Below are 22,796 nucleotides of genomic sequence, written 5' to 3'. Positions count from 1 at the left end.
ATATAAAGAAATTCAAATTTCTAGTGACTCAGAGTCCATGAAGCCAAGATCCAAGTTTAAGAAGCTCTCCACAGCAAAATTTTAAACTATAAGCTAACAACTGAATAATGATATTCAACAAAATTTGCCTTCTTGTGAAAGTGTAAGATATTCATATATTAGTAACTAAATGATTTTTCAAAGTAAAGTCTGATGGGTAAACATATTTTCTCATTTTAGCCTTGCTGGATCATAAGGAACAGAAGAAATATCAGAATGATTTAAAGTCATGTTAGTAAATTAAAAAAAAAAAAAAAACCAAAAATATTCCTGATATTTAGTATCACACAGGTTTCAGAAGAATAAAGTTATTTATCCAATCCAATGTGCTTTATCAATAAATCCTCTTATCAACACACAGAGCTCACAAGTTATTTTTTACCTATAACTGTTGCGTTTATTTTAAAACCAGTCAGTTAACTGAAATTACTGGCTACCCAGTTTCTTTGAATTAGAGGACAGATTCATTTTGAAGGGTAATTAAATGAGAACATGTCCATTCAAAGACTATATGATCATATACAAATATTATACAAATAATTAAAATTTTAAAAAATGGATTACTTTCAACAGGAATTCTTTTCTTAATCTTATACAGGTTGTGGATAAGAAATCATGAGTTCAACTTTTTTGCCTATTCCATACTGTAGCTGCCTTTTTCTTTAAATGTTCCATCTAATATGGAGCTTTGGTCTGTCCATCATTTCCTAACATTTCCAGTTGCCCGCATATGCTGCTATAAAGATGGCACGATGACTCACATCCTTACCAGACTCCCACTTGCATTATTCAGTGTAACACCTCACCCTCCACAACCTCTCACAGTTGCAGTCGATCAGAATGGGGGAAGGGGAGGAGGGAGCAGTAGTGGAACAGGCCTGAGTTCTTTTTCAAAACTGTAAGCTGCTGTGAAATCCATTTAGTGCGTTGTGACTAGCTTTTTGGTTTGGGGATTTGGAAGGAGAAGGAGAGAAGTTTAAAATGAATTAGAATATAATACAGTAGAAGAAAAAACATCAGAGTGCTTCATACATAAGGATTAAGTATCACTGCAGGTATATATGTGCGATTATGTATGAATGTTTAAGGTCTTGATATAAAGGCTATTTCAAAATGCAGGTGTTGGTTAACAATCTTAAATTTTCATGTTGGGAGATCTACCTTCTAGTCCCAGCACAAACCCTGAATACTGTACTATTTATGCCTTCCTTCTTTCAACTAAACCTCACATCCACCTTATAATCATGTTACAAATTAAAATGGTGTTCCTGTAGGTGGGCTTCCCTGGTGGCTCAGTGGTAAAAATCTGCCTGCTAAGGCAGGAGCTATGGGTTTGATCCCTAATCTGGGAAGACCCGCTGGAGAAGGAAATGGTTACCCACTTCAATATTCTTGCCTGGAAAACCCCATGGACAGAGGAGCCTGGTGGGCTACAGTCCATGGGGTTGGAAAGAGTCACATACAACAGTGACTGATCAACCAACAACCAGACAACCCTGTGGGTACTGTATCTAAGAAAAAGGTACTCTCCTTAGAAAACACAAAAAACTAACAAAATACACAAAAACAACCCTAGTATTACTTTTTAAAGAATTCTTATCTATCTGTTCATGTGCAAATAAATCACTATGGTTGCACACAGCACTTTCATCCCAGGAACAATCCATTCAGGTCATATTTTGAACTTGTTTTCTGACATTTTATGTTTCAGTGTCTCTCTGATCTCATGTTTCTGGCTTGACAACTGTTAGTTTCCTCCATCCTCTGAGGAGCTTCAAAATTATACTGGGCAAAAGTCTTTCCCTGTTACATTTCATATTTTAAAATCTCTTTCCTGGGTTTTTTGTTTTCAGTGATTTCCCCATCATTCTAGATTTCCCTTGAAAACATTTACCTGTACCTCTTAACTCTCTACTCTCTTATTCTTAGAAATGAATGTTTTATTTTACTAGGTCCCTACAGCATTGCCCCAGGTTATAGTACTTCCTTCTGACAGCTCGGGAACAATCATCTGGATGAAGCCTATCTTTCAAACCTACCACCCACAAAATTCAGTCACCATGACCATTGGAATATATTTTCAACATTTACAGACAAACGTGGCTTCTGCTTAGTCATCTGATCTTAGTCAAATAAAACAGTCATAAAGGGTTTAAAAGTTTGCGTTTCAGGATGAAGACTTTAGAGGTCTATCTTTCTTAATACCTTTGGAAAATGATCTCTTTGAATACAGAGTTCATTTGAAAGACAATGTAATCTTTTTCTCTTAAGTTACTTACATTCAACATTGACTTGTTATTTTTGAACAGTTAGAATCTAGTTTAAAATAACTTAAAATTCAAACACAAGTCTAATGACACCAAAAAAAAAAAAAAAAGTGTTACACTGGGCATTGTGCTAAGGGAAGTCTATGTCAAAGCACATTTTCAGTCATGTGCCTAATAAGCCAATGGCTACGCTATCTTATAATTGCTTCATCCCAAATCTGTGGAATCATTTTGGCTCCTTTTTTCCTCTCACACCCATGTCTGATACATCATGAAGTCCTGTTGGTTCTCTTTCAGAATATGTCCAGGTTCCAACCACTTCCACTCTGTGTCTCTCCTTATGATCACCCTGGTCAGTCCATCATTTCTCACCAGGATTACTGCAAACCCACATCTGATCTCCCTACTTCTACTCTTACCTTCCTCTTGTCTGTTTTCAACACAGTAGGCACTGTGATCCTCCAAAACCTCAGACAGATCTTATTACTCTTCCACTCAAAATTCTGTAAGGGCTCCTCACTTCATACAAAGCAAAGCCTACGCCCTTACAGCGGCCTTATGAGCTCTCTAACTTCCTCCCCTATTGCCCTTATTTTCATTCCCTTCTTTCCAGCTCTACACTGGTCTTCTTGCTGTTCCTTAACTTTACTTGGCATGAGCCAGCCTCGGGGATTTTGAATTAGCTGTTGCCTCTGCTGTAGTGCTCCTCCCCTAGACATCTCCATGACTAACTCATCTCTTTACCTTCAATGAGATCTACTCTATCTAACAACTGTAATGCTTCTTCTCCCCATCAACCCAATCTTGCTTATTTTGCCCTACTTTTTCTCTTTTCATAGCTATCACCTTCTGACATATTAAGTATATTCTTTATTATGTTCATTGGTTACTGCTGTCTGTTTCCTTCTGTAAGAATGTAAAGTCTACAAGACCTGGGATCTTTGTTCAGAAAACAAATTTATATTTTTGTCATGGTTAGGTTAAGAAGATTTCCTAGAATATGCCAAAGGTACAAGAATTTACATCAGTAAATTGGTTCCAAATTTTTTTTTTGAATGTACTATCTTGGTACTACCCTAGTGGTTAAGAATCGTTCTTCCAGTGTAGGGGATGTGGGTTCAATCCCTGGTCAGGGAACTAAGACCCCACAGGCTGCAGGGCAACTAAGCCCAGGCACTGCAACTGGAGAGCCTGCATCGCAACAAAGACCCAGCCCAGACCAAAAAACAAATATAGATTTAAAAAACCTTTAAAAAGTGCTATCTCACCTTGATACCACAATTCTCTAGATAGGGATTTCTATTTCAAGTTATTTATAAAATGTGTTTAGTTTTATCAGACATGTGATAAGGAGCAATATAGCCACATATATCTGTCAGGTGTGGGATGGAAATAGGCAGATCAAGACAGAGCTTTCAAAGTCCCTTAAAGAAAGGAAAGCATGGCCTAACCAGGGTGCTTTCCTTTTCTTTAACTCATAATCAAATTTATTTAGCTAGTTTTGTCAAACTCACAATCAAGCTTATTTAACTTAGTTCTGTAAAGGAACAGAAATTAGTAATATGATGGACTCTGGCGAATTACTGGATTAATTATAAATATAAAAGAAGCCCCAAAATTAATTAACATTATTATAAAACTTGATTGTATAATTTTTCTGTATTAGGAAATTATCAACTTTCTGGCTATGATCATCAACAAACACCTCTAAAACTTATTTGATTCTTTCACCTAGTTTTTTTAAGTACTATTTTTGCGCCCACATCAAAAAATAACAACTGGATTAAATAATTCACATCAAACAACAAAACAGAACAAAAACCAGAGAGAAATTAGGTGGCAGACCAAAAACCCATGGACAACATCTACCATCAGAGATGGCCATTAAGCATAGCCATGAATTTCAAAATATAAGTAGGTAGGAACAAACACCACCACCATAAGTCCTGTATACTGTACATTCATTATCTGCGTAGCAGCAGGAAGCAGAAGAAAGCAATGGGACATCTAACAGGAAACTCCTCAATAGACACAGGTATTCACTGGAAAGCATTGCACTCCAAATCAAGAACATCCACTGAAAATGAGAATGACTTTACCCAACTTAAAATCCAGTAAGAGTTAAGCACAAAAAGCCCATGCATAGACCTGATGGAGCCAGAGCCACGTAACCCCTTTCAATTCCAGAAACTGATTCACCTAGAAATCCTCCTCTGACAGATCCCCAAGCCAACAGGAAATTGGTGGGAAGGGTGCGTTTCTTGCTTGGCCCTAAATGATCTTAAAATAGATGGCAAAATCTAAATACTAAGTCTGCTGCTGTGGAAACCACTATCAGAGCAGGCTCCTCTAGAGGCCCACTTGTAAGATCAATGTTTGTCTTCCTCTTGTTACGATCCGAACCAGCCAAGGCTCACTCTAAGTCCTACTAGAAGATACAGCCACTACAGATACAGACCACCCTGACAAAAATGTCTGAGAGAGACTAGGTCAGATACCACAGCGCCTTCAACACAGTCAGAATCCAGCAACAAACAGAGGGTTTTCCATAATTTGCCACGTTACTCTGCATTCAGGTTCCACCTTTATTATCTTACCTTAATGTTGCAAGCCTGCTCCATTAGCCTTCTTGCATTTTCCTCTGCCCTGTATCTCTTTGGAAGTTGGACTCTGAAGAACTTTAAGGCGCCTTCAAAATCAGCCTGCAGAAGATCTTCCTTTGAGGTCTACAAAACAATCACCAAGAATCGTCCATTACATTTTAACCTACATTCATAACAAATACATTGCAAAAGCAATTTCTATTTTCCTAAATGTAACTTTTATTGGCCAAGATCTAGGTGAGGTCCAAAAATTTTTAGGAAGAGATTTCTAACTGCTTTATATAAGCTGAAATAAGTCACCATAAATCCTAGAAGTGACAATGGAATTAATTAACAAGCTAACATATTTAATTTACATAACCTCTAGATTAGAATGATGGATCCTGGCAAAGCTAACCACATTATGGCTCTGGGGGGAAAAAAAAAAAAAAAAACCGCCAGAAAAAGGAAAAAATTTGAACTCTGGGACACATCTGTGATTTTAACTTGGTGGGCATTTTAAGGATTTTTTTTATCCCCCCCCAAGCTGGGAAGACACAGACAGTACAATTAAAGCACAGAAGAGTTACATAACAAACACCTAATGAGAGAATGACTTTTCAATTAATGACAATAGCAAATAAGAAATTGTTCCATATCTTAAAGACTTTTAAAAAAGTAAATGAAGCAAACCACTTAACTACTGAACTTCTTAGGAAAGCTACTTTTGCAAAATTTACTTAAGAAGTAACAACTACTTATATGCATGCACAGAAAATATATGCACGCACAGAAAAAAAACTGAAAGGAAAGAAAAGAAAATGGTGAAGAGTGAGGTTATAGTTTTTTCTTCTTCTTCTTCTTTATATTTTGCTGTATTTCCTGTGGGAAAGATCTTATAACAAGAAAGGCAATAAATGTTTTAATAAACAACTACATGTAATCATTGGCAAATACTGAGACACAAATTATGAGACTGAGGCATACTGGGTACACTGAAATAGGCCAAGTCAAAAAGAAACTAGGTGTTAAGAGTCAGCACTTAATTGTCAAAAATGGCAGAAAGAAAATGATTAAAACAAAAAATTATGGTAGCTAGAAATCACAGAACTACATGCAAGTTCAAATTTTACTTTATTTAAATTCAAATATAAAACTGATTAACAACTACACTGAAAGACACAGGAAGTCAGAGGAATTCTGCTCATAATGAGTTGTCATCACCACCACCCTGGTCTAAGCCATTGTTGTTTCTCAGCTGAGTCATTCAGTAACTTCCCAACTGGTCTCCCTCTTTCTCCCTCTCCTTACAGCAGCTAGATACTTTTTCAGATTATGCTGCTCTTCTGTGTAAAGCTCTCCAATGGTCCCTACTATGCTCAGAATAAAATCCAAACCATTACCATTACCTGCAAGACCCTTTATGATCTGGGGCCCTGCCTTCCCCTTCAACATGATGTTGAATTGCATCTCTCTTCTTGGTCTCAAGCTCCAAGAACACTAGCCTTCTTTCTGGTTTGTTTGGGTTTTTTTTTTTTTTTTGTACACACTGAGTTCATTCCTAACTGAAGGCTACTGCCTGTTATCTCTGTCTGGAATATTTTTCTCCCTCATCTTCATTATGATAATAACTTTGTGATTGAGATTTTAGCACAAATATAAGATTTGAGTTAGACCTTTTCTGAGCATTTAAATTCTTCCTCCTAGCCCATCAAGTCATTCTTCATCCAGTCGTTTTATAGTTTTTCATTTGCTTTCATCCTAAAGAAAGGGGACTTACCTGTCTTGTTCTTTACTGTATTCACAGTGGTAAGACTAATGCCTAGATTATAGGAGGTACTCAACTAAAATTTACTGAATAACTGAATGAATCCTCCTTTCGTCTCTCTTTCACTCTCTCTATATAATTTTTTCTCCCCTTCGCTTCTCTTTTAAATAGAAACATGTAAAATAAAATATTAATTCACACAGCAGGCATTTTCACAGGGGACTAGGTTGGCCCAAGTTTAGATTCGTAAACTAGTAATCAGAACACAGAGCCAGGTTAACAGTGCCAAGGGAAAAAACAAGCTTCAGTACACCTCAGACTTATTTCCTCCCTCACAGATACTGAAAGATGGTGGCAATAAGTAGTGGAGAGAATATTTAGCAGGATAAAGTGCTATCAACTCACCTTAACTGGGAAAGGCAGTTCCTGGAAACAAATTCAGCCCAAAAGTGGGCCTCTTCAACTGAAATATCAACTGCTGAATTATTGAGAAAGCATCCACCTACCAGTTATACCAGACATACCACATCCTATTTCACCTGTAACACTGGTTCTGATGATTATCTCTTTGGTAATTGTTGGGAAAATTCAAGACAGGCTGCTTATAGAGTTTGTAGGGAAACAGGACTGGTAGCTTTCTTCATCATTCAAAACCTCTAAGCACACCTTTTCTATTGTCAGTGCAACTAACCTCTAGTTACTTACAGACAGATGACCCACAATGGTGTGGAACAGTCTATCGCCTGCAGGCAGTGTGGTCACCTAATTTTCTAATACTGCCCAAGGCCTAGTTTCAAGTCCAGCTTCTGAGATCATACAAAAGAAGAAAGATACAGCCCAACTCAAATGAAGTCTCTGGAAACCAGAATTCAGAGTTCTCTGTGACTGCCCTTTTCAAGACACCGCTGGTGTTAGTGAAGCTCCAGATTGCCTGAAAGTGTGAGTTTCTCATTTGTGTCCAACTCTTTGCAACCCCATGGACTATAGCTCGCCAGGCTACTCTGTCCATGGGATTCTCCAGGCAAGATACTGGAGAAGATACTGGTAGCCATTCCCTTCTCCAGGGGATTTTCCTGACCCAGGGATTGAACCCATGTCTCCCGCATTATAGGCAGATTCTTTATCATCTGAGCCACCAGGGAAGCTTACTTCAAGCATACCCACTATTAAAAAGTCAAAAGATTATCAGATGCAAATTAGAAAGGAGATGCAGGACTTATTTTGAGATACATATTGATTTTTATATTTCGGGGGGGTATCAGATGTATTTTCACAACCCAGATAATCACAATGGTGTGATCACTCACCGAGAGCCAGACATCCTGGAATGTGAAGTCAAGTGGGCCTCAGAAAGCATCACAACGAACAAAGATAGTGGAGGTTATGGAATCCCAGTTGAGCTATGTTAAATCCTAAAAGATGATGCTGTGAAAGTGATGCACTCAATACGCCAGCAAATCTGGAAAACTCAGCAGTGGCCAGAGGACTGGAAAAGGGTCAGTTTTCATTCCAATCCCAAAGAAAGGCAATGCCAAAGAATACTCAAACTACCGCACAACTGCACTCATATCACATGCTAGTAAAGTAACGCTCAAAATTCTCCAAGCCAGGCTTCAGGAATACGTGAACTGTGAACTTCCAGATGTTCAAGCTGGTTTTAGAAAAGGCAGAGGAACCAGAGATCAAATTGCCAACATCCGCTGGATCATGGAAAGAGAGTTCCAGAAACACATCTATTTCTGCTTTATTGACTATGCCAAAGCCTTTGACTGTGTGGATCACAAGAAACTGTGGGAAATTCTGAAAGAGATGAGAATACCAGACCACCTGACCTGCCTCTTGAGAAACCTATATGCAGGTCAGGAAGCAACAGTTAGAACTGGGCATGGAACAACAGACTGGTTCCAAATAGGAAAAGGAGTACGTCAAGGCTGTATATTGTCACCCTGATTATTTAACTTATATGCAGAGTACATCATGAGAAACGCTGGGCTGGAAGAAGCACAAGCTGGAATCAAAGTTGCCAGGAGAAATATCAGTAACCTCAGATATGCAGATGACACCATTCTTATGGCAGAAAGTGAAGAGGAACTAAAGAGCCTCTTGATGAAAGTACAAGAGGAGAGTGAAAAAGTTGGCTTAAAACTCAACATTCAGAAAAGTAATATCATGGCATCTGGTCCCATCACTTCATGGCAAATAGATGGGTAAACAGTGGAAACAGTGTCAGACTTTATTTTGGGGGGCTCCAAAGTCACTCCAGATGGTGATTGCAGCCATGAATTGAAAGACGCTTACTCCTTGGAAGGAAAGTTATAACCAACCTAGATAGCATATTGAAAAGCAGAGACATTACTTTGCCAATAAAGGTCTGTCTAGTCAAGGCTATGGTTTTTCCAGTGGTCATGTATGGATGTGAAAGTTGGACTGTGAAGAAAGCTGAGTGCCAAAGAATTGATGCTTTTCAACTGTGATATTGGAGAAGACACTAGAGAGTCCCTTGGACTGCAAGGAGATCCAACCAGTCCATTCTAAAGGAGATCAGTCCTGGGTGTTCACTGGAAGGACTGATGCTAAAGCTGAAACTCCAATACTTTGGCCACCTCGTGCAAAGAGCTGACTCGTTGGAAAAGACCCTGATGCTGGGAGGGATTGGGGGCAGGAGAAGGGGACGACAGAGGATGAGATGGCATCTCATTGGATGAGATGAGATGTCGGTGATGGATGGCATCACCGACTCAATGCACATGAATCTGAGTGAATTCCGGGAGTTGGTGATGGACAGGGAGGCCTGGCGTGCTGCAATTCATGGGGTCGCAAAGGAGTCAGACACAACTGAGTGACTGAACTGAACTGATCAGAAGTATACATGGGCTTCAGTCCATGGGATTGCAAAGATTTGGACATTACCGAATGAACGAAAAACAATCTTTATTTGTTTATCTGGCTGTGCTGGGTCTTAGCTGTGGCATGCAGCATCTTCAATCTTCATTGTGGCATGTGGCATCTTTAGCTGTGGCATGGGAGATCTAGTTCCCTAAACACCCGGGTCCCCTGCATTGGGATCATGGAGTCTGAGCCAGTGGACCACCAGCGAAGTCCCAACATGGCAACCTTTATACTTGAGTCTTTAACTTCTTTTAAGAGTTACTGAGTTGGCCAAAAGGATTGTTCGGGTTTACGGAAAAACCTGGATGAACCTTTTGACCAATCCAATATAGTGTCTCTTCAGTGAGTGATCAATCCTTGCAGCAATCAACAACAGGTAAAAATGGGAGAAAAATGTTCTCATCTGCTTTTTCATTCTTTCCTTAAAATTAATGTTTTAAGGAAGTTTACAAATTAAAAAAAAAAAAACACAACTAGGATACAGTTTGACAGCATTAGAAATCTGATCAAAATTAAACCTTAAATGGCTACTGGAGGGACAGTGGGAGCATTTGGCTATAGATGTATATCAATCCTCGGCCTGAGAGTCCTCCAGTTTCACCATGCACAGGGCCCAGAGTACCAGTACTGAAACTATAGCCAACACTGACATGTTATATAATGATCTGATAATAATTTCCCATGTCATATAAAAGAAGAAAAAAAAATCTAGGAGGACAGGAAGATTTTGAACATGAGTAAAAGCTTCTCTCCTCTTTCTCCAAATTTCACACACTTACAGAGGAGTATGAACTCTGGCTGTGTGCCACTGTTAATACCATTTTGGGAGTGTTTTTCCCACTGAAAAATTCAGTGCAAGAGTATCACATTTTCAAGTGATTAAAAAAACAAGAGAGAGAGAAGAAGGCAGGGTGGGTGGTAATGAACAGTTCTAACATTTGAGTGTTAGCTCCAGATGCTTCTATTCCAAACCTCTCACTGTTCTCCAAAGACAAATCTTTCTTTAAAGGCCTCTATCAGCAGCAAAATCTAGATTTGATTATTTTAGAGGATTATTGGGGGAAAAAATGTAGGCACAGTTCTCTTTCTCACCTTCACTATATTCACCACAAATGGCTTTTTCTTCCTTGAGGCATAGAGTCTAACAGGATTTCCGTTCCATTGAGCAAAGTTTCTGGAGGTCTGAGAATCATTTGGAAGTGTGGGCTTTAGAAGAGGACATTACTTAGCTGGTATCTAGGATACCTGAATCCCTTGCTTCGGTATTTTAATTTCACCAAAGAAACGTATGCTTGGTGGGTCTACACACAGAATCTACGTCTTGTGGTAATATCTAAAGTGGAACACTGGTACTTGATTTATTAAAGGGAAATTATTCTTTACTAAGTATACCTTTGAGGGACCATAAGCAAAAATTCCAAATGTGCTTGGTGTTCCTGTAGTTCGATGGTCCCTCTGTGCCTCAGGGAACAAAATATAAGGCTCAGAGTTCAAATCCACAACACTGTCTTGGTAAATCTTCATTTAATTTGATCTGTTTCATTAATAAAAGCAACTGGCCTCATATGAAAAAAATACTACATGGATCTTAAATGCAAAACAGGATTTGTAGTGTTCTTGCCTGGAGAATCCCAGGGACGGAGGAGCCTGGTGGGCTGCCGTCTATGGGATCGCACAGGTCGGACACGACTGAGCGACTTCACTTTCATTTTTCACTTTCATGCAATGGAGAAGGAAATGGCAACCCACTCCAGTGTTCTTGCCTGGAGAATCCCAGGGACGGGGGAGCCTCGTGGGCTGCCGTCTATGGGGTCACACAGAGTCAGACACGACTGAAGCGACTTAGCAGCATCAGCAGCCCCTACATAGTCATATTGAAAACATGACTAAAAACCTAAACTTCAGTTCCTTCCCTCACTGGTAATGGAAAGATTACAACATTGCACGTGGCAGGATTCCTCTTAGGACCCCCCTGGGCAGATTAACCATCAATCCCATATCATTAGGCAGTCCAATAACACAAGGCTGAACAACTGGACATCCCTCTGGTACACACTAAACTTTGAATAATAACTCATTGGATAGCTGATCCCAATTCATAGCCATATTGCTCATTAAAGGGCATGTAATGTGATTTCTCAGAATGTAGAGTACCCTAATTCTATCAACAATCTTTTAAGCTGTGTAATAAAGTCAGAGATTTCCAAAGGGCCCTACAGATAACTCAGCATACACTTTTCACATAGACTGCAAGTGGCTCTATGACCTATAATGTTCGAGCCCAGAACAACATAAGGGCTGTACCTACTTGGGTACCTAATTTGGCAACCGAGCCAACTTTGTACAGTTGCAACATATAGATATCTATGAGCCCCCCACAGATGTGAACCTTGTGAAGATTACAGCTTTTACTGTTGACAATCATTCTACACTACAGGCAATTTAAAGCCATCCCTGATAAAGATGTAGGTATGAGATATATTTCCTATTATCGATTTCATGTTTCCCTTCAAAATGCTAAAAATGTAAATGCCAACGAAAGGCAGTATCAGATCTCTGTAAAGTTATCAGTGGAAGCCTGTGAGACACAAAGTTAAGCAGTCTGTAAGGATATAGAAATGCGTTAGATAAAAAACTGATTCATTAAAGAGAAGCAGATCATTTGTTGAAATATATTTTAGCACTTCTCAGTGTCAAAGCTCCTAAAATGCTTTTTATTTCACTGTTTTAAAAAAAAATCCTTTTTAATAGAATCATGATTCTTCAGTTTTTTCCTTTATTAAGAAAAAAAATGTAACTCAGGGAAACAAAATTCAAGTGAGCGCTGACGACCTCACCTGGGCATTGAAACATATATTTTGAGCTCTTCTTTCTTAAATTACAAAGGAACTGTACTTCTCAAAAAATACCACCCCCTTCCCTATAATTGTATGCTGGTCACTGCATCCAACTTCACCTTGCAGTGATAAATAGACTTTCTTCAGGGTGAGAAACCCCTTACGTGCACAGCTACCTAACATGTCTGTTATGATGATATAGGAGAGATCCTATTTATTTGCAAATAGATACATTAAGACTGAGTTAATACTTGTAAAGATAAGTATAAACAAAGATGAACTATACTAGAGGGAGATATGTGTGAGAGAGAGTTAAATTCAGTCAAGTCAATCTTGTACTTCTGAAAAGACTCAAATATGACAGAACCAAATGAAGGAACAATCTAGAATGATATTAAACTCCATTGTTTAAAATAGAGTGAAATTATTCTTGCCCAATTACCAAATAATGGTATAGGACTACTGTAGACCAATTATATTATAGAACAGTTGCTAGGTATAGTTCTCAAACTGCTAAAAAGAACCCTGCACCAGTGATTGTGGGTATTTAATTTTAACCCTTGACAGGAAGTGAGGAAGAGTGATTTTTTTTTTCTCTTCTTCAGGAAATTAATTTAAAAAAAAAAAAAAACAAATCAGACTTCCCAGACTCAGCACAGACCCAACAGCCCTAAGCTGGTTCCAGATAAACAGTTCAAACATTCCAGGGGAGAAATCTGTAATTTCCTAATCAATGATTTTTAGGGAATAAAATTCCCTACTAAAACAATCAAACTGGACATCAAATAGAGAGGTTAGAAAGGAAACCACACATAGTCTAGATAAGTCAGGATAATGTCTGTTGTAAAATTTAACCCTTTGGAGACATAAATAACAGAATGCCTCCACTAAGCACTTGGGTATCCTGCTTTATTGCTGAGCCTGGCCAGCCATAAGACCTTTTTCTTTTTTGCTGCCAGAGAGATAATGCCACTGATGTGGGCTCAGAGAGGAGAGCCATATCTCCTCCAGTCAATTAAGGAGTGGCGTGGACCAGGCTCGGACAGAGCCCCAGGGCAGTGGCCACTCAGCACTTCCTTCCCGGTAGAGTGGGGAAGGAAATAGGAGACCACAAGCCTCTTCCGGGGATACAAGGAATTCTCACAGAGGGTGGCAGATTCTCTACAAATGAAGTTCAATGAAAAACAGTCTCACCGCCAGAAGCCGAGGCACAAACAGACGATGCCCCATCCCCAGAAGTTCCAGCACTCGACACGCATACTCATTCACCAGCTTGCTCCTCTCGTCGTGCATGTCCTGGGACTTTTTGACGGGAGCTGTGAGCTTAGCAGCTGGGGCTGGGCAGGGCACCCCTTCTTCCATGAGCAGTAAGTAGGTATCCAGAATGAGAAAGCGGGATCTCTTATCCACAATTTTGAGAACTGCCGTGGGAGGGGAGCCAGGCTTCGGTCTCCCCGGGAGCACGCACAAACCAGTCTGTGGTGGGAATTGCCAGCTAACGTCTCCACGAGAAAAACATTTTGGTTAAATTATCCACTGTGAGAGAGCCCCAGAGTAGACTGGAAATGAAATCAAATGCTGATCTAAATTAAAAACAACAACAACAACAACAACAAAACAAAAAATGGCAAAAGCAATCAAACGCAAGAAAATGGCCAAGAGTGATGCAGGAGAGTTCACATACATGTGTAAAAATGGACAAGATGCTTAGAAGGGTCTAGCATGAGAGAGTGTGTGAGTGTGTGCTGTGCATATGTGTGTGTGAGACGGTGTGTGTGTGTGTGTGTGTGTGTGTGAGAGAGAGAGAGAGAGAGAGAGAGAGAGAAAGAAGAGACAGCAGCAGCGGTAGCCAGGAAGCCAGGGCAGTTGTGAAGCTGCAAGGAGAAAAGGATGAGCTCATTGCAATCCTTGGTTCGTGACAAGCAGCGCTGCTGTTGCTGCTGCTGCTGCCTCTCGCTGTGAATCAGTAATGAAGGGGTAGGGAAGGAAGGGGAGGGAAGAGAAGGAGGTAGGTGAATGAGCATGCAGACTGTGTCTCGGGGGAGAATGCTGTAATAGGAAGCCAATGGCGAGCCGTTGGGCAGATGCACTTCCCCTCCCAGTCCACCTTCAATCAGTGTTAGGCTGACAGCTTATGCTGTTGAATCCTAAACCCACAGACAGATGAACTAGCTTCTCCCAACATGTGATGCTCACAGAAAAATCAGACAGCCTGCCGGCTAAAAGACTGACCTTTACTCACTCCTGCTTTCTCATAACGATGGATACCAGTCTGATTTTATACCACATATTTAAAGTGGGAGGCTCCAATCCTCGTTAGATCACTGAAATTTCTAACAGAGGCTTAGGGGAAGATGACAAAGTATGGACAGAAGAGCAAGGACCGAGCAGCCAAGAAATGACACACCCTCAAGTTGGAGTGTTTATGCAGTAATGACTTTTTGCAGTGCTAGGATATGCAAAAGTAACTCAGCATTTTGGGAAGGCTAGCTGCAACTAAAAGGAAGATTTTAAAAAATTTTTTTTTATTGAGGTATGGTTGATGTAAAATATTATATAAGTTTCAGGTGTACAACACAGTGAAAAATGAAGATTTTTATAAATATACAATATGATAAAGCATAAAAACCTACATCATCATAATAAAAGCATACCTTTAAGGAACTATTAAAGTTGAGATTCTCAAAGTAGAAATAACTTTCCTAATCTAAAGACTTTGATAAACACTCAGTTAATAGTTCTAAACATTGTTTTAATACCTTCTGGTCTAGTCCTGTCTTGTAATAAGATAACTGAGAGTTATCCATAGTTTAAAATTTTACAATCTCAGTATTGCAGTTTTACATTAATTTCCTTGGTGTGAATGATCAGTTGTCGCAAAATCAAGGCAAAAGGACAAGATCCCCACTCAGTGTAGTTTCTTAACTTTATCCTAACAATTAACTAACACATACCCAGAATCTTGGTGCTAAATCTCTGGAGTTGGTCATGAATACCAGACCAGCTTCTCCATATAAAACTGTAGCATGGTACAGAGTAATGGGGCTCGGAGAGCCAGGGCAAGTTCCTTCTCAGTCTTAGTTTCTTAATCCGACAAATAAGAGTTACGGATCTCATTTATTGACATAAATCACGATCGATCGTGATTACCAAAATACATTAATTACAGAACTGAAGATTAAGGGAAATGTTGCCCTCTTTAACAGAATATTGTTTGGTTTCTTTTTCTAAAACTTCAGGAGAACATTATTTTGGTTAAACATGTAAAGTATTAATTAACAAAACATCTTAAATAAGATATGTATATATTGCTGTCAACCCTTCTATTTCTTCCAAAAATCATTTCTCAAAAAATATACAGATTATAATGTAAAATTATCAAAGCCATTAGAAAAAAAAAAAAATATATATATATATATATATTTCAGATCGCTAAGGATTTGGAGAAAATGTCTGATAGGTTACCCAGGATGGCAGTTGGTTCAGCCAGAAGGAGGAAAGAAGGAAGAGGTTCTGGGCTTCTCATATCCCTAACTACCCCCCATCAAAACAAACAACCCCCCACCCCCACACATAAGAAACAGCTCCATTTTTATCTTCTTTACATAGTGGAGTTCTGCATGAGCTTTGTTTGAAAAGACTGTGTTACTGTGTGAAGAGCACTGCCTTAGTAACTTCACATTTAAGAGCAAGGGAATATTTTGACTTGAACAAGAAGGAAGAATTCAGTGACTCCTTAGCTTAAAGGATTTTTATTATCGACTTTTTTTTTAAAGGATAGGGGAGTTGCTCCCATGTATGTGACTTGCTTTCAAAGAACACTAGCAGAAGCATTATTTTAAATTTATATAAACCAGAAACAAAAAATTTATTATCCAAAAGAACTCTGGTAAAAAAGAAGTAAAAAAGTAATCAAAAGACTTTGGAACTCTAGGGTTTGGCTCTGATGCACACAAAAGAAATTAAGTGTAAATTAAATATTAAGTGTAATAATTAAAATATGATATTTTAATGAGCAAACCAGGTTACACTTCAAACACGTAGGTATATTTAACAAGATGCTGTGTAAAAAGCACTACAAACAGGTGGTAATATGTTTCAGTTTTCCCAATCTCTTCATCATTCTTCCCCTAATGTACCTATTATTCTTGAAGAGGGAAAAGGCGCAGTCAGCCTGGGGCTCTAGGTGACTCCTGCTGGGATGGCAGAAGTATTTATAGCGGGTCGTGTCCTGGGTCCAGGGCACACCTCCTCCAATCAGGCTGAGGAACTGGGATCACACTGGGGCCCTACCGAAGGCACAGGGGATTAGAGGAAGGAGCAGGAGGACATGGGGGCAGGTCTAGCTGACTACTCCTACCGGTCCCTGAAGCAAGATCCTGAACCAGAAGGTGCAGAACTGGCAACAGTGGTGGGTGGAGAAGGTGGAGCTCCTGGTCGGAACTAGGTCCTAGGGCTTCATTCCCCGGACAGGCCAGTAGAGAGTAAGGATGAAGATGAGGAGGGAGCTACAGCACTGAGTGACCACAACACTGCCATGGACCCAGAACATGGCAAAGTTGGTGGAAAGGGCAAAGGTGGTGATATCAAATGCCAGGTGGGAAGATGTGGTACAGAAGGCCCACCAAGCCTGGCAGGTGTCCGTTGTCTGCCAATGATCTCACTGTTTTCAGGTTGGTTGCCCCTTAATAGGCTGTTGATCAGCATCAGGTAAAGTAATTATTGTACATTATCACTTGGTAAAAAGAAAGAATGTAAATAGTGATTTCTGAAGCCCTAGAAGAGTGAGTAATTTCAGTGAGCATTTCCCCTTATGCCTCCCCAACTCCCCAAGTAAATTATTTATTGCTCATCAGATTCAGCAATAAATACAGTAAACTTTTGAAAGACAAATTTTTGAGTTATACAGTAGGCCAAAAATGAAACAAATGATAGAAAAGCAACTCTTCTGCATTAACCAGTTAATAATACATGATTTCTCATATTTCCTTATACTAGGAGATTTTTTAGAAAATTCTGCAAAGTTCAACAGCAAACTGAAGATAATATGGGAAATGTGGACAAGTCATCCTATGAGGCAGAGTGAGAGAGAGGTAAAGAGGGCCAGGCAGCGGTCCCAAAGCATCATCTAAGAACAGCGGCCTCGTGCTGGGGCGCTGGAAGCGGGTGTATGGTGGTGCCGCCCTAATTAGAGCTCTGGGCTTGAGTGTGCTTCCTGAGCCACTCCACTGACTGTGGCCATGTGCAAGACATAAATAGATTTCCATTGTAAAATGAAAAGCATACTTGACTTAATTTATGAAACTGTAATTAAGAACGCTGAGTGCATAGTTACTTCAGGGGTTCAGATCAGATCAGATCAGTCAGTCACTCAGTCGTGTCCGACTCTTTGCGACCCCATGAATCGCAGCACGCCAGGCCTCCCTGTCCATCACCAACTCCCAGAGTTCACTCAGACTCACGTCCATCGAGTTAGTGATGCCATCCAGCCATCTCATCCTCTGTCGTCCCCTTCTCCTCCTGCCCCCAATCTCTCCCAGCATCACAGTCTTTTCCAATGAGTCAACTCTTCGCATGAGGTGGCCAAAGTACTGGAGTTTCAGCTTTAGCATCATTCCTTCCAAAGAAATCCCAGGGCTGATCTCCTTCAGAATGGACTGGTTGGATCTCCTTGCAGTCCAAAGGACTCTCAAGAGTCTTCTCCAACACCACAGTTCAAAAGCATCAATTCTTCGGCACTCAGCCTTCTTTACAGTCCAACTCTCACATCCATACATGACCACAGGAAAAACCATAGCCTTGACTAGACAAGCCTTTGTTGGCAAAGTAATGTCTCTGCTTTTGAATATGCTATCTAGGTTGGTCATAACTTTGCTTCCAAGGAGTAAGCGTCTTTTAATTTCATGGCTGCAGTCACCATCTGCAGTGATTTTGGAGCCCAGAAAAATAAAGTCTGACACTGTTTCCACTGTTTCCCCATCTATTTCCCATGAAGTGGTGGGACCGGATGCCATGATCTTCATTTTCTGAATGTTGAGCTTTAAGCCAACTTTTGCACTCTCCACTTTCACTTTCATCAAGAGGCTTTTTAGTTCCTCTTCACTTTCTGCCATAAGGGTGGTATCATCTGCATATCTGAGGTTATTGATATTTCTCCCGGCAATCTTGATTCCAGCTTGTGTTTCTTCCAGTCCAGCGTTTCTCATGATGTACTCTGCATATAAGTTAAATAAACAGGGTGACAATATACAGCCTTGACGAACTCCTTTTCCTATTTGGAACCAGTCTGTTGTTCCATGTCCAGTTCTAACTGTTGCCTCCTGACCTGCATACAAATTTCTCAAGAAGCAGATCAGGTGTTCTGGTATTCCCATCTCTTGAAGAATTTTCCACAGTTGATTGTGATCCACACAGTCAAAGGCTTTGGCATAGTCAATAAAGCAGAAATAGATGTTTTTCTGGAACTCTCTTGCTTTTTCCATGATCCAGCAGATGTTGGCAATTTGATCTCTGGTTCCTCTGCCTTTTCTAAAACCAGCTTGAACATCAGGAAGTTCACGGTTCACATATTGCTGAAGCCTGGCTTGGAGAATTTTGAGCATTACTTTACTAGCGTGTGCGATGAGTGCAATTGTGTGGTTACAAAGGTGAAAAAAGGAAAACACTTCCCAATCTGCAGGAGGAAAACACTTCAAATGAGGGAGGCATTCAAACACAAAGGTAAAGCAGGGTAAGAGGAGGAGGAACACACTGAGTGTGGTGATCTAGTCATGTCTCCATGTCTGCAACAGATACAGACAGAAGTGGGTTTAGACTCGTGGGATTGGCCTGGATCCAAATATAAGAGTAATGAGAATTAAACAGATCTCTAAGAGCAAAGCAGGGCATTGCTTATAAATATCATCCATTAGTCACATTTACTATCTGAATGACACAAGTGAGGTACTTACTACTCTCTGGGCCTCTGTGAAAAGGAAGTATCACCTACCTAGTCAAGTCACTCTGAAACAAGCAACTCCTACAGCTCAACTCCGGAAAAATAAATGACCCAATCAAAAAATGGGCCAAAGAACTAAATAGACATTTCTCCAAAGAAGACATAAAGATGGCTAACAAACACATGAAAAGATGCTCAACATCACTCATTATCAGAGAAATGCAAATCAAAACCACTATGAGGTACCATTTCACACCAGTCAGAATGGCTGCGATCCAAAAGTCTACAAGCAATAAATGCTGGAGAGGGTGTGGAGAAAAGGCAACCCTCTTACACTGTTGGTGGGAATGCAAACCAGTACAGCCACTATGGAGAACAGTGTGGAGATTCCTTCAAAAACTGGAAATAGAACTGCCTTATGATCCAGCAATCCCACTGCTGGGCATACACACTGAGGAAACCAGAAGGGAAAGAGACATGTGTACCCCAATGTTCATCGCAGCACTGTTTATAATAGCCAGGACATAGAAGCAACCTAGATGTCCATCAGCAGATGAATGGATAAGAAAGCTGTGGTACATATACACAATGGAGTATTACTCAGCCATTAAAAAGAATACATTTGAATCAGTTCTAATGAGGTGGATGAAACTGGAGCCTATTATACAGAGTGAAGTAAGCCAGAAAGAAAAACACCAATACAGTATACTAACGCATATATATGGAATTTAGAAAGATGCTAACAATAACCCTGTGTACGAGACAGCAAAAGAGACACTGATGTATAGAACAGTCTTATGGACTCTGTGGGAGAGGGAGAGGGTGGGAAGATTTGGGAGAATGGCATTGAAACATGTATAATATCATGTATGAAACGAGTTGCCAGTCCAGGTTCAATGCACGATACTGGATGCTTGGGGCTAGTGCACTGGGACGACCTAGAGGGATGGTATGGGGAGGGAGGAGGGTTCAGGATGGGGAAAACAGGTATACCTGTGGCAGATTCATTTTGTTATTTGGCAAAACTAATACAATTTGTAAAGTTTAAAAATAAAATAAAAAAAAAAGAAAGGAATTATCTCCTAGTGCTTAACACAGGGTGGGCACTAGATAACCCTAGAATTTCTTTCATTCTTTCTAGAAAGTCAAGAAAAGAGGAGGGCAAGTGTAAAATGCATCGTCTTCACCTGGGTTAGAGTCTAGAAAGACAAAAGGCTCTGGATGTTTTAACAGACAGTTACCCAAATACCAATGAGAGATGCTCCTGTAAGACCAACTGCCTCTTTAGTTGAGATTTAGATGGCGAATAATAAGTAGCGAAAGAATCCATGCTCTTCTCAACTAGGACAGGTAAAACTTCAAAAACTCAATTCTCTATTTCTTTTTTGTCTTCTAGACTACTTTTAAAAAGCTGAGGCCTCAACAGTTTGGCAAGTTCCTAAGATCCAACAAGAATGGATACTACCCACTTTAGTATTCTTGCCTGGAGAATTCCATAGACAGAGGAGCCTGGCGGTCTATAGTCCATGGGGTTGGGAAGAGTCGGACACGACTGAGTGACTAACACTTTCATGTTTTTTTTAAGATCCAACAAAAATAAATAATATCGAGTAGTATGGTATCTTGGAGAAGGCAATGGCACCCCGATCCAGTACTCTTGCCTGGAAAATCCCATGGACGGAGGAGCCTGGTAGGCTGCAGTCCATGGGGTCGTGAAGAGTCGGACATGACTGAGCGACTCGACTTTGACTTTTCACTTTCATGCATTGGAGAAGGAAATGGCAACCCACTCCAGTGTTCTTGCTTGGAGAATCCCAGGGACGGGGCAGCCTGGTGGGCTGCCGTCTGTGGGATCGCACAGAGTTGGACACGACTGAAGTGACTTAGCAGCAGCAGTATGGTATCTTGGAACTGTAAAAACCCCACAACTCACTCTGCCATTCAAGTCTTGGTTCTGTTTAGCACTGTTCCTTGTGCTTCTGGAGGTAGAAAGAACATCAGAGGCTGCTTCTGTCTTTATGGATTATTCAAGCTATTTGAAGAAAAGGCTAAAATGAAACATAGTGAGATCAAGTATACAACTTGGATCACAGGGAAATGAGTCTCTTTATCTTGTAGCTGGGACTCACACACTGAGGAATTAGAGTTCAAAATAAGAAAATACATAATTAACTAATATCATGGCTGGTATGGGTACTTCAGCTTACAAGATTATTGGAACTCAAAGAAGAAAAAAGATCCTTGTAAAATATTACAGACTTACCTAGTTTTCTAGGAATGTTTAGATTCTTGTGACACTTTAAGCATAGCTATCTTAAAGGAGGTTTTTTGTTTTGTTTTACTTTTTTAGTAGAAGAGAGAATTTTTCCCCACCAAAAGCAATTCAATAATGTTCTGAATAGTCATGACAGTATCATTATTACCTTGTTACCTACTCTTGTGATCAGATTTAAGAGAAGTCATAATTTATTAATGCAAGAACTTCTACAGTCTCTTTGGGAGTTGGTCATTTTGCTCTGTTTCCTTATCTTTGTTGGCAGTTAGCTCAAAAGACTGCCTATTTGTATTACTGGACCTTTATATTTGTTTAAAAAGGACCACTTATGGTAAGTGAGAAACCTGAAACTTCCAGGCACTCAGCTGGATCATGAATTTTATAATAATACAGGATACAGGATTTTTTTCCATGCGATGTTAGTGAAAATATCTAAACACAGTCAGTTTCCTTTTCTTCAAGCTAATTATCCTTGTTGATAACTGGGTCTCCTATGAGCTGGTTTCTGGACCATTCTAGACTGTTCACAGTCCTACCTCCTGCTCCAAGGAGATGATTTCGTTGGACAGTGTTTCTCAATAAAGTATTACCCACACTAATGTACTTGATAACTCTAGAATCATGAAATAATGATTTTATGATTAACAGAATCATAAAATAATGCAATGTTTTTAGACCCTAGAAACATCAAAGTCTAACACACACATTCATCCTACTGATGAAAAGACTGAGATAGCAGGTAAGTGACTTGCTCACAATCATAAAACATGCCTGAAGGAGAGCCAGGAAGCCAGAGCCCCACTGCACTGCAGAGAACCTAGCATTTCCTGCTCTGTAACTTGCTCTCTTTCGGTAATGGAGCTCATTAAAAAAAAAAAAAAAAAACCTCTCAGAAGGAAGACTGTGCTCCACCATTTTAATGGAACTGGTCTGAAGCCTGGTCCTGCCATCTGATATGAATGCACCTAAGAGACTTAAATTTGAGTTGAGAGGAGGCTTCCAAAAGTCCACCTTGATAATAGACACTTCTAAACACACACACTTGTGATAATAAAGCACATCTGCCTTCTAGTTTTGAACTGAGAAGCACTCTCTTCTTCAATCATACAGAGAAGCTACACCCTTGGCCGCTAGGCCACAGTGTCTACATAAAAGCAGCTTTTTTGAAGCCATGTTAGTGATGAGCTTGAAAATGGAAGCTA

General features: G+C 39.9%; 1 protein-coding gene across 4 annotated transcripts in view; it reads right to left on the bottom strand.

Annotated features, from left to right (window-relative positions):
• The window catches only part of RABGAP1L (RAB GTPase activating protein 1 like), a 739,452-nt gene that overhangs the window by 149,079 nt on the left and 567,577 nt on the right, over positions 1-22,796 (bottom strand). For 3 of the 4 annotated variants that reach the window (XM_070768910.1, XM_070768911.1, XM_070768912.1), the window contains one exon: positions 4,904-5,032. In XM_070768910.1, coding sequence (XP_070625011.1) covers positions 4,904-5,032 — 129 coding nt within the window. Of the gene's footprint in view, positions 1-4,903; positions 5,033-13,576; positions 14,501-22,796 lie in introns of those variants that run through there. The other variant, XM_019976230.2, reaches the window with a different exon arrangement.

The sequence above is a fragment of the Bos indicus genome, chromosome 16, assembly GCF_029378745.1.
Source record: "Bos indicus isolate NIAB-ARS_2022 breed Sahiwal x Tharparkar chromosome 16, NIAB-ARS_B.indTharparkar_mat_pri_1.0, whole genome shotgun sequence".
NCBI classification, from domain to species: domain Eukaryota; kingdom Metazoa; phylum Chordata; class Mammalia; order Artiodactyla; family Bovidae; genus Bos; species Bos indicus.
This window is presented reverse-complemented; position numbering and strand designations above follow the sequence as displayed.